The following is a 12,280-nucleotide window of genomic DNA, read 5'->3' as shown; positions in this document are numbered from 1 at the left end:
TTCCCATCTGCCCCGGGACACAGCTAGCCACCTACGCTCATCATAGGTCGAATGGGTCGCCAACTTTCGGACCCAACCAGACAGATCAGGAACTTCGCTCGGTGCCCATGAAATTGCTACAGAGATGGGAGAAACACGACTAATAAACTAGTTTCCACCATGAGCAAATCTGAGAAAGCACGAGACGCTCCACTCACGCATATAATTCCATTCCTCGGGGAATGGCATAAGTTCCACGGGGATAACGTCAGCCATCCGGACCTACATGAACCGACTAATCCCCTCTCGATCTCCATCTTCCTCATTTTCAAAAACAAAGGGCATGGACAAACGGCACCCCAAGGTTAGCAGACCTCGATGATGAAAGTGCCGGTACAGCCTGACAAGAAGACTAAGCGTGAATTCAAGCCTCGCCTTCTACGCAAAGAACCTTATCATCAGCACTATTCACCAAAACAACGGATGTATCTATGCCAAAGTAACCCGATACTTTAAACAGAAATCGAGCACGACCCTATCAAGGGGGCCTAGTGCGAAAGGGTACAAGTACACATTCAGAAATCCATCGGCAAAGTCTGTGAGACCCTCATCCTGGGAAGCACATACAACGCTACCCTCTCGCCCCATCCACAGTCTCTCCTCACTAGCTTAAGGTGCTCCTCTCTTATCGAAGACATAGTTTTCAAAGTAAAATCCCGTGGATCCTGAGCACTAGGAGTGGAACTCTCCCCTCTCTACCGGGTAGACCCTAAAGTAGCAGCCATGGCTATGGCGAAACTAGCAAAGCTGAAGCGGGAACCTACACAAATGCTTTGGTGCTAAGGTAACGAAGAACTCGATGCCGAAAATAAAGGATATCTATCTAAAATAATGGGATCTCCCAAGAAGCGGGAGCAACCCCATATATATATGGGGAAACAGCAACGGTCTGCCTACCCAAGTTAAGCTCCTAGAGGCCAATGACTTCAATACGAGTTCCGAGATGGTACCCGACCTCGAGTATCCCCATCAAAAGAGAATTTAGGCTTCAAAAGGCCAGCAACATTATCTCTTGTCCCGAGGTGGTACCCGACCTCGAGGACCTCCATCAAAAGAAAGTTAGGTTTCAAGAGGCCAGCAATATCATCTCTAGTTCTGAGGTGGTATCCAACATCAAGGGTTCCTCTCAAGAAGAAAAGGAAGCACTTCGAGCCTCGTCTAAGAGGGCCTGACCTCAGGGACCTACCTACAATGCCTTAAAAGGTTATATGCATCAAGTTCAAAGTAAATCTCCAGGTGCATGAAGCTGACCTTCGCTCAGAGACCACTCTCAAAAATTTCAAGGTTCGATGTGCTGTCTTCATGTGACTCGAGTGTCACGATGCCCGAGTCTATTGGACCGTTTCAAGCTTAGTCTGAGGAACAACGGTGGGTTCGGAAAGGGGCCATTTATATCAACCAAAGACCGAAAAGAACTCGCATCCGAGTTAGATATTGACAATCATCAACAGAAGCATACATTCGGAATTCCCACAAATATAAAAGAATATGATAAGCATCAAAGGCAGAAGTCAAGAAAATAGTTTTACATTCATATTTGTAAACATTTGGTTCCTTACATATGATTATAAAAGCCTACAAAGGGTCTCTACACAAAAGCAAAGAAGCGAAGGGATACACGTAATGAGAGCCTAGAGCCTAGTCTACTCTCGAAGATCCACCTTCTGCAGCAACGCCTTCAGACATCCTCTCTTCGAGCATGCATCCTGAAAGACAATATCTTCCGAAGTGTTGTTTCCTCGGGAACCTCATCCCGGTCTTCTACACTGCTATTCCTAAAGGATAAGTCAAGAAGTAGGAAGGGATGAAAAAATGCCATAGCCCACCAACGGTCGAGGACCCTCACTGGCCAAGAGAATCTCGGAGAGGCAACAGACCTGGCAAACATCGACCTCACTTGCACAGCTACCTTGAATTCACTTCTTGGGACATTGAGCCATTCAAACTACCAACTCGGGGCGAAGTGCCATGCCGAGCTGAGGTATGAAGGTGAGCAGTGGTGTATAATCTGAGCCCTCCCCCCTCCCGTGAACAGCGGTATATAGTCCGAATAACTTTCTAAAATGGGTAAAGTCGATCCCATGTATATCATCGTATCGAGCCAATAAGAAGAGTAATAGTAGGTGTAACAACAACAATAACAGCAACAAAAAGACGGTATGATCTCGCTCGACAATGGGAAGCTCAGGCAAAAGGCCACCACACGGCCGATGGGAATGCTACCAAACAACCTTAAGGCCGTGAACTCCAAACATGGCAATTAACAATAGAGAAAGATGGAGAGAAGAAAGGGATGAATGAATGAAGGAAGGCAATTGGATAGAAGGATAACGCCAGAATACCCCCATTTAAAGGAGATAACGGCGGTACTATCACTTTGAAGAATGGGAATCGACAATGCATTGAATGGCGTCAAAAAGACAAGTCCATGGGATGTCCCAGTTATCGTGAAAAATCACGCCATAGGTTGCGTTATCGGCATGATGTCATCACGGGAAGCTCAAGGAGTTGGGTATCAAAATTGTTTCACATCGCTTCGTTCTAGAAAATGCGGAGACTATCTGTATGCGGCAAAATCAGAGGTTCCAATTTCTTGCTACTAATTCGTTTCAGAAGAACACCTCGAGGCCTCGAGGATGCGAAGCTGTGACCGAGTTCCCTCCCTCAAAGTTCGTCGGGTCCCGACCTACAGGGAATATTGCTCGAGGTTAGAGATAAAAAATAGGGAGTTTCCAGGGCACGCGGCTAAGTCTGACAACTCCGGCCTTCCTAGTGTCAGTGTCAGACTATCGCGTCTAGCCGTCCCATCTCCATATCTTTGTAATTAATACTTTTCGTACTATCTTGGAACTCCCCTCCTATATAAAGGGGATCCTTACCATTTTGTAAAGGGCTACTATTGCTCCAACTATTCTATACAAAATATACAAGAACTTTTTCTTTTCTCTCTAACATATTCTCCCGACGCTATTGCTATTGCTTACTACTTTCCTACTTGTTCTTCATTTATTGCTTGTTATTAGACATAAAGAGCCTCCTTTAATTATATCCTAAATGTTATGTTACAACCCATATCCACACGCGTTAGTTCATTCCATATATTAGTTAACATAAATTTAAGAAGGAATTACCTTTGAGATGATAAGAAGTTAATCCTATTGGTCTTAAGTGATACAAGGGTGTATAAGGGCGATTAACAAGTATTAGAAGTTAAACGAATCAAGGATGTGGTAACTCGTATTTTCAGGTAAACCTAGAGGTTCTTAATACACTCAAGGTCATGTATTAAGGTGTTTGAATCATATAATATCCGTATCATAAGTCTTGAAGTCAAACGAGTTATGAAACAAAAGTCGACAAACGTTGTCGCAACTTAGCTTCATAATTTTACTTAAACATTAGGTTAAATGTTTCTAAGCTTTTCTTCTAATTTACAAGGAATTACGGGGTGATCTACCCACAAAATTAAACATCTACGAGTCTAGTTTCCAACTCATTAAACCATTTGTCAATACAATCTCGGAGTATAGAGATATTCACATTTTCGCAAGCCTGCGCAGATTGGTAAATGACAAGTAGGTGCATCACCTACTTGTCAAAATGATAGGACAAAATTAAAAGACCTAAGTCGGCCAAGAGAGGACTTTTAAGGGGTTATGAACTCAGTTATTTCATCCATATTTCAGACCCTCAAAACCAAAGTTAACCCCTGCAACTCCTCCCCAAAAATCCCACACAAACCCTAATCGATTTTCCCTCTCTTTCAAGTTCTATTTGAAGGTAAAACCTAGAGTTTGAAGAACCAAGGGAAGGGCTGAGTTATCCAACAAGTAAGGTAAGTTACTGCCATCTTTCATACATTTTTCTCTGCTGTGAATTCATGGTAATTCGTTCTATACATGTAAGAACTCACGGGACGGTGATCGGAAGCCGTGAGTTCGAGTTATTCACTTGTAGCGGACTGTTTTGTGGACTGTTTTGTGTTTCTATTGGGCTGCGTGTTTTACTACTATTTTGTGGAGTTTTGGAGGTGTAAGGGTGTGGAGTAACACCATATATATGTAGGGTTGTGGGATGATAGTGATTCGTAATATTTCCGGGTCGTTTGACACGACTACGGTGGTCGTCGTATGTATAATGTAATTAGGTTGTGTGTGGACTATTTTGGGAGGCTCAATATGTTTATTATTGATGTTGTTTGGGCTGTTTTGTTATTGTTTGGAATGGTGTGAAGTCATATATATAGGGGAGGTGCTGTCCGTTTCAACGTAAAATAGGTTGTGGTCGATACATAATAGTTATGACGCTTAAATGATAACGATAGTATCGTTTCTCTTATTGTAGACTAAGGAGTTGTGACAATTGCATAGCTTGTGATTGGGGCAGTATATACAAGGTATGTGAGGCTATCCCTTTTCTTCTTTTGCACGACTCCGATTGTACATAATGTAATGAACGAGCTTCCAAAGATACTCTACTCTTAGAAGCTAGCAGTACTTACATTGCTTTCCCTCTTATGGAACGATTGATGTTAATGTTGCTTCTCTTATTCTTATGTTATCAATGTTGTTGGTACTTCCTGATTCTTATAAGGTTCGTAATGAAGAGTTGGTCCTAATAACGTGTACAGAGGATACCGACCTTACGTCACTCCGAAAGGTTTAGAATGTGATTCCATGAGTCGAGCATGCATTATATATATGTATCTATTTTACTCTACCGAGCCGCGCTATAGTCGGCCGAGTACGGCACATATTGTGCAACCACTGATCAGTTGGGTTTTACTGAGCTCCACATGGACGGGTACGATTCTACCGAGCCTTATGACGGTCGGGTACGTTTTTACCAAGCCTATTATGGCTGGGTACGATATGATGATGATGATGCCCACAGAGGCATATTTTTTAAAAGTTTATGTATACATACATATGTATCATGCATTTCATGTCAGTAGCCCTCAGAGGTACTCAGATGTTCCAGGTTGTATATTCTCTATCCCTGCTTACATTACTGTTCGTATTTATGGTTCCCTGCCTTAAATACTCAGTATTTTATTCGTACTAACGTCCTTGTGTTTGTAGACACTGCATGTCGTGCTGCAGGCCCTAATAGACAGGAAGGTGCAGCTCCCCCACCATAGTAGGTTGTCCAGTTCAGCAGTGATTGGCGAGATCCCTTCTCCGGACTTGCCGTGGTCTTGGTATGCATTTCTGTTATAGACATTATGGGTATGTCGGGGCCTTGTTCTGGCTATGTTGCAGCACTTATGTTCATTTAGAGGCTCATAGACAAGTGTCGACTTATGTATAGTTTGGTATGCCTTGTCGGCTGGTTTTTGTTGTATAGTCATTCATGGTAGCGTGGTAGCTCATACCTTATATGTAGTTTCTTGATTGTTTGGTCATCCCCTGCTATGTATGTTCATGCCGTCATATTTTATTGTTGGTTGTCCATGATCCAGGTCTACCATTTATATTGATCTCGTCAACCCTAAAAGATAATAAAAAAAGTTAGATAAAATGTACGTTAGTGCTCGGCAAGTATGGTCGGGTGCTAGTCATGGCCCTCCAGTTTGGGTCGTGACATGTTAGCCCCTTCCCGATTATCCCCGATAGCTCGAGCCCGAGCCAGGCATTAATCTCGAGGCCCCTTATCGGTTAGTCTGAGGCCCGAATAGCTATCCCCTTTGTTTGATTATAACTCTATTTTAGCTCGTATTTCATCTTTTATATTCGCATATCTGGCATCAACTGCTATAACAACTAGCATAAAAAATCACGTATATTTAGAGTCCCATCAACAAATTTAATTTTTATTAGCATTTTCACGGTAAACAATTGGTTTCCAAATATGAGAGTTACAACGCTTATATGATGATGACGAAGTCGGTTTACTCATTGTAGACGTAAGAAGATCATATTGAGCTTGTGTGACGATTGGATAGAAGATTTCAAAGGTATGTTAAGGAATTTCCTTCTTTCTTTTGGCATGATCTAAAATGAAATGAACATAAACGGTACGCTATTTCATAACGGATCTACTCCTAGCAACTAAGGATGCCCGTGTTGTTCTTTCCTTATAAATTTATTCTAAGCAAGTATGTATGATCCTTGAATCCTATTGAGGTTCATATTGATGGTATTGATGTCAATAATGTTAATCGAGTGTGCAACGATCATATGTCACTCTGAAAGGTTTAGAACGTGATTCCATGAGTCTAGCATACATTATATATATGTATCTATTTTACTCTACCAAGTCGCGCTATAGTCAGCCGGGTACAACACCTATTGTACAACCACTGATTAGTTGGGTTTTACCGAGCTTCACGTGGCCGGGTACGATTCTACCAATCCTTATGATGGCCGAGTACATTTTTGCCGAGTCCTCTTCGAGGCCGAGTACGATATGATGATGATGATGATGCCCACAAAGGCGTATACTTTTAAAAGTTTATGTATATATATGTATCATGCATTTCATGTCACTATCCCTCAGAGGCCCTCAGATGTTATAGGTTGTATCTGCTCTACCTCTCTTTACATTATTGTTCATATTTATGCTTTCCTGCCTTACATACTCGGTACTTTATTTGTTCTGACGTCCCTTTTGCTTGGGAACGCTGTGTTTCATGCCCGTAGGTCCCGATTGACAGGTTGACAGTTCTCCTAGTAGGCTATTAGCTTAGCAAAAGGTGTTGGTGCACTCCACTTGCTCCGGAGTTGCCTATTTGGTCAGCATGCTTTGGACATGTATTGATTAGTATGGTGGGGCCCTATCCCAACCTTTATGACATTTATGTACTCTTAGAGGCTTGTAGATAGATTTCATGTATATGGATACCTGTTTGGCCTTGTCTGCCTATGTCTTGAGTATCCAAATGGTCATTTCGACCTTATAGGCCTGTATGTCACATGTATAACTTTGTATATCATGTTGGGTCGTCATATGTCGAGTATTACCTTATGTTTTATTCTTTTTATCTCATGACAGCCTTTCTGTCACATTTACTCATGATAGTTTGAGAAGAAAGATATGTTACTTTAGTACTCAGTTAAGTAAGGCACTGGGTGCCTGTCGCGGCCCTTCGGTTTGGGTCGTGACACTTGGGATGAGTTGGCAAAAAAATTGATTGCTAAGTTCTTCTCTCCTGGGCACATGGCTACACTTGGAGATGAGATCTTTGCATTCAAGCAAGAGCCAAATGAACAACTACACGATATATAGGAGCGATATAGAACTATGGTTAAGGAATGTCCCAACAACGATATGACGAAAAACATGATTCAACACACCTTTTATCGTGGGATTAACACAACCAACCAATTTGAATCAACTTGCCGGTGATAACTTCATGACTATGCCTTATGCAGAGGCGTGTGAGATTTTGGATGAAATGGCAGAAATATCATCGGCTTGGCGATCCCAAGCCAATGTTCCACAATATGATCCAAATATGATTGACCTTCATAAAGAATTGCATGAACATGGGCAAGCCATTGCTGAATTGAATGCGACCATAAATTAACTAGCAAAGGCTTAACTTCATCAAGTGGCAAATCCTAAGCAAGTCAATGCCCTAGAAGGGGTGAACATGATGGTAAACAAGAGGAGGACCAAGGGTACACAAGTGCAAAATCGAGTGGAGAACTTTGTGCAAGAAGATAGTGGTTTTGAGCAAGATCATTCTTATAATGAACAAGAATATGAAGTGCAATATGTGAAAAAATTTTAAGGGCAAAGAAACAACCCAAGGCCCAAACCAACAACAATGGCGACCTCAAAACAATCAAGGCAATTAGAATTCTAACAATCAAGGAAATTAGAGTGATGGCAACAATCAAGGGAATTGGCATAACAATAACAATCAAGGATATTGGAGTGGAATTAATCAAGTAAATTGGAGGGTTAACAATTAAGGAATATGGAACAACAATCAAGGCAACCAGGGGTCGGATTTTCAAAGGCCTATGATGTATCAACAACCGATCAACTGCCTCCTTATTCTTCCCATGGTCCAAGTTCTTCAAATAGTGAGATGGGGCGTATTGAAAATACGTTCAAGTAAATGATGGAAAAGAATGTCGATCCAGATGCCTAACTAGCCTCACACAACACATCAATCCACAACCTAGAAGTTCAAATGGGGCAAATCTCTCAAGTATTAAATTCTCGTCCTAATGGGGCATTACCAAGTGACACGGTAGTAAACCCAAAGGGTGGAAACAACACGGGACATGTCATAGCCATTACTACAAAAAGTTGAAGAGGTGGGAATGCACCGACCTCAAGTCAAATGCAACTTGTTGATGATGATCAAGTGGTGCAAGAATAGAAAATCCCAAACAATGTGGTGCAACCTAATATGGAAGTTCGCACTGATATTGATGATAGTGTGTAAGAGACTCAAAAAGAAGTGAACCCGTCTAGGGAATACATTATTGACATACTGGAGCCGGTAGAGCAAAAGGCTAAGGCACTATTGCCTAAGCCTCCACCTCCATACCCTCAAAGACGTTCCAAGAAAAATGGTGAGAATCAATTCAAGAAGTTCATTCAAATGATGAACAGACTCTCAATCAACATGCCATTAGTTGAAGCTTTGGAACAAATGACCGGTTATGCAAAGTTATGAAGGATCTTATGACAAAAAAGCAGTCAATGAATTTTGAAACTATCAAAGTCACTCATCAAGTGAGTGCAATCGTGCATTCAATGGCTCCTAAGTTAGAGGATCCCGATGCTTTCAAGATTCCTTATACAATTAGAAGTTCTGAGTTTGCTAAAGCTCTTTGCAATCTTGGGGCAAGTATAAATTTGATGCCCTATTCGGTTTTCAAGACTTTGGGGATTGGGAAACCAAGACCTACCTCTATGAGATTGCAAATGGCTGATCGTACTATGAAGAGGCCCTTGGGAGTGTTGAAGATGTTTTGGTTCATGTTGATACATTCATTCTTCTAGCGGATTTTATCATTCTAGATTGTGAGTTTATTATGAGGTGTCGATTATTCTTAGGAGACCTTTCTTTGCTACGGGGAAGGCTCTTTGTGATATTAAAGCCAGAGAACTTACATTCCGGGTCGGTGGTGAAAATGTGGTATTCTATGTGTGTAAGTCCATGGGGCAACCAAATAGCAATGAGTTATACACTTTTGTGGACTTGGTGACCGATATTATTATTGATGAAACAAGTGCTATGATCAATGTTGGTGATATGTTGGAGGTCATCTTACTCAACTTTGATGATGGCGTGATGGATGGCTTCATGGAATGTGTGAACTCTTTGCAAGGAACGGGGTCGTACAATTATACACCCCAAAAATTGTCTTTGTATATTGAAAATAGGACAACTCCTCCTACAAAGCCTTCCATTAAAGAGCCTCCTACCTTGGAGTGGAAGTCATTATCTCCACATCTAAGGTATGAATTTCTTGGTCCTTGTTCTACTTTACCGGTTAAACTTTCCTCTTGTTTGACTAATGTGCAGGTAGATTCCACTTTGGCGGTGCTAAAAAAGAGGAAAAATGCTATTGTATAGACTTTGGCAGATATTCGGGGATAAGCCCCGTATTTTGAATGTATAATATCAACTTGGAGGATGGCATCAAACCATCTACTGTACATCAAAGGAGACTCAATGAGACCATTCAAGAAGTTGTCAAAAAGGAGATTATCAAGTTGTTGGATGCTGGGGTTATCTACCCCATCTCTAATAGTTCGTGGACTTCTCCGATTCAATGCATCCCAAAGAAGGGGGCATGACGGTGATAACCAAAGACAAGAATGAGTTGATTCCTAAAAGAATAGTGACACGTTAGAGGGTGTTTATAGACTATCGCAAACTCAACAAAGTCACAAGGAAGGATCACTTTCCACTTCCTTTCATAGATCAAATGCTCGATAGATTGGTCGGTCGTGCTTTCTATTACTTTCTTGATGGTTATTCAGTCTACAACCAAATTCTTATTGCTCTGGATGCCCCTATAGTACTTTCGCATTTAAGCGGATGTCATTTTATTTGTGCAATGCACCAGCGACTTTTCAAAGGTGTATGATGGTTATTTTCAGGGATATGGTAAAGGACTACCTTGAGGTTTTCATGGATGACTTCTCGGTGGTTGGAGATTATTTTGATAATTGTCTTGCCAATTTGGACTAAGTGTTTCCTATTTATGAAGAAACAAATTTGGTGCTCAATTGGAAGAAGTGTCATTTCTGGATGCCCCTATGGTACTTTCACATTTAAGCGGATGTCATTTGGTTTGTGCAATGCACTGGCGACTTTTCGAAGGTGTATGATGGCTATTTTCACGGATATGGTAGAGGACTACCTTGAGGTTTTCATGGATGACTTCTCGGTGGTTGGAGATTCTTTTGATAATTGTCTTTCCAATTTGGACTAAGTGTTGCCTATTTATGAAGAAATATTTTGGTGCTCAATTGGGAGATGTATCATTTCATGGTTGAGGAAGGTATTGTCCTTAGCCACAAGATCTCAAAGAATGGAATTAAAGTTGACAAGGCAAAGATTGATGTGATTTCTAAACATCCACCTCCAACTTCGGTGAAGGGTGTGCGGTGTTTCTTAGGCCACGCGGGGTTTTACCGGTGTTTCATCAAAGATATCTCTAAGGTGGTGAACCCGTTGTTCAAGATTCTTGAGAAGGATGCTAAGTTTAACTTTAATGATGATTGCATGAGAGTTTTTGAATTGTTAAAGTTCAAGTTGACAACTATTCCCATCATCACCACTCCAAATTGGAGTGTACCTTTTGAACACATGTGTAATGCAAGTGACGTAGCAGTTGGGAACTTTTTGCGGCAACGCATCAACAAGATCTTTCATCCGGTCTACTATGCTAGTAAGACCATGAATAGTGCCCAAGTCAACTATACTATTATGGAGAAAGAGCTCCTTGCCATTGTGTTCGCAGTTGATAAGTTCCACCCATACTTAATTGGTGCTAAAGTCATTGTCCACATGGATCATGTGGCGCATCGTTATCTTATGAGGAGTCCAAAGCTCAGCTAATGAGATGGGTACTCTTGTTGTAAGAGTTTGATATTGACATCCAAGATCGAAAAGGTAGTGAAAACGAAGTGGCAGATCACTTGTCTCATTTGGAGGAGGAGGAGGGGAAGCCGCATGATGGCTTTAAAATCAACGACTCCTTCCCAGATGATCAACTCTTGGCTGTTTCAATGAAAGAGGTGACATGGTTCACGGATTTAGCAAATTTCCTTGAGTGTAGAATCATCCCGGATGAGTTATCTTCAAACTAACGGAAGAAGCTCAAACATGATTGTCAAGATTATTATTAGGATGAACCATACCTCTTCCGAATTTGTATGAATGGGGTGATTAGAAGATGATACCAGAAGAAGAGCGAGGTGAAATTCTTGGGGCTTGTCATTCTTCGTCATATCATGGTCATCATGGTGGAGCAAGAATGGCAACCAAAGTGCTTAGTTATGGTTTCTATCGACCCACTCCTTACAAGGATGCAAGTGAGTTAGTGAAAAGATGTGACGAATGTCAACAGGCTGGTGGAATCTCAAAGAAAAATAAAATGCCTCTCACAACCATTTTAGAGATCGATATTTTTGATATGTGGGGTATTGACTTCATGGGACCTTTTGTGAGTTCTTGTAGAAATACCTACATTTTGGTCGTAGTGGATTATGTGTCCAAATGAGTTAAGGTTGTTTCTCTACCCAACAATGAGGCGAGAAGTGTGGTGGCGTTCTTGAAAAAAGAATATTTTCACAAGGTTTAGTACTTCGCGGGCAATTATAAGTGATGGGGGTCACATTTTTGCAACAAAGCTTTTGACACTTTACTTGGCAAGTATGGTGTTATACATGTTTCTTTTCCTTTTTCTCTTATAGTTAGGTATTATTTTTATTCTAACTTGATTTGAAGTGTGCTACAGGGTGAGTGTGACTTACAGGAATTGTGGATGAAAAATTTGGCTAAGTGTTCTAAGGAATGCGTACGCAGTTGATTTGTGTGGACCACACAATTGTGGGAGCATTGCGGCTGCACATTTAGCTTCGGACCGCACAATCAAGATGATAAAAATACCAACTCTCTGAAGTTTTAGCCTGTCAGTGCGGAGGTCGATCTGCGACGCACATGAAATCTGCGGCCTCACATGAAATTGTGCAGACCGCAGATGAAAAGCTAAGATGAGATCCCAGGTAACATTGTGTGGACCACACATGAAAATGTGCGTGC

At 41.4% G+C, this 12,280-nt stretch overlaps 1 protein-coding gene across 1 annotated transcript; it reads left to right on the top strand.

The window, feature by feature from the left end:
- Window positions 1-8,670: 8,670 nt before the first annotated feature.
- On the top strand, window positions 8,671-10,445 carry LOC138887354 (uncharacterized). The gene is made up of 3 exons (XM_070169091.1): window positions 8,671-8,975; window positions 9,058-9,529; window positions 10,221-10,445. The coding sequence occupies exons 1-3, from the start codon at window positions 8,671-8,673 to the stop codon at window positions 10,443-10,445; spliced, it is 1,002 nt and encodes a 333-aa protein (XP_070025192.1).
- Window positions 10,446-12,280: the final 1,835 nt, after the last annotated feature.

Source organism: Nicotiana sylvestris, chromosome 3, assembly GCF_000393655.2.
Source record: "Nicotiana sylvestris chromosome 3, ASM39365v2, whole genome shotgun sequence".
Taxonomy (NCBI): Eukaryota; Viridiplantae; Streptophyta; class Magnoliopsida; order Solanales; family Solanaceae; genus Nicotiana; species Nicotiana sylvestris.
Note: the sequence above shows the minus strand (reverse complement) of the source record. Positions and strands in the feature narration are given on the sequence as shown.

What these genes read in the sequence shown, in the direction of transcription:
- LOC138887354 (XM_070169091.1), top strand. Translation starts at nt 8,671, where the DNA reads ATGAAGGATCTTATGACAAAAAAGCAGTCAATGAATTTTGAAACTATC. An exon ending in GGAGTGTTGAAGATGTTTTG is followed by an intron (nt 8,976 to 9,057) that starts GTTCATGTTGAT and finishes GATTATTCTTAG; the next exon opens with GAGACCTTTCTTTGCTACGG. An exon ending in CTTGTTTGACTAATGTGCAG is followed by an intron (nt 9,530 to 10,220) that starts GTAGATTCCACT and finishes CTATTTATGAAG; the next exon opens with AAACAAATTTGGTGCTCAAT.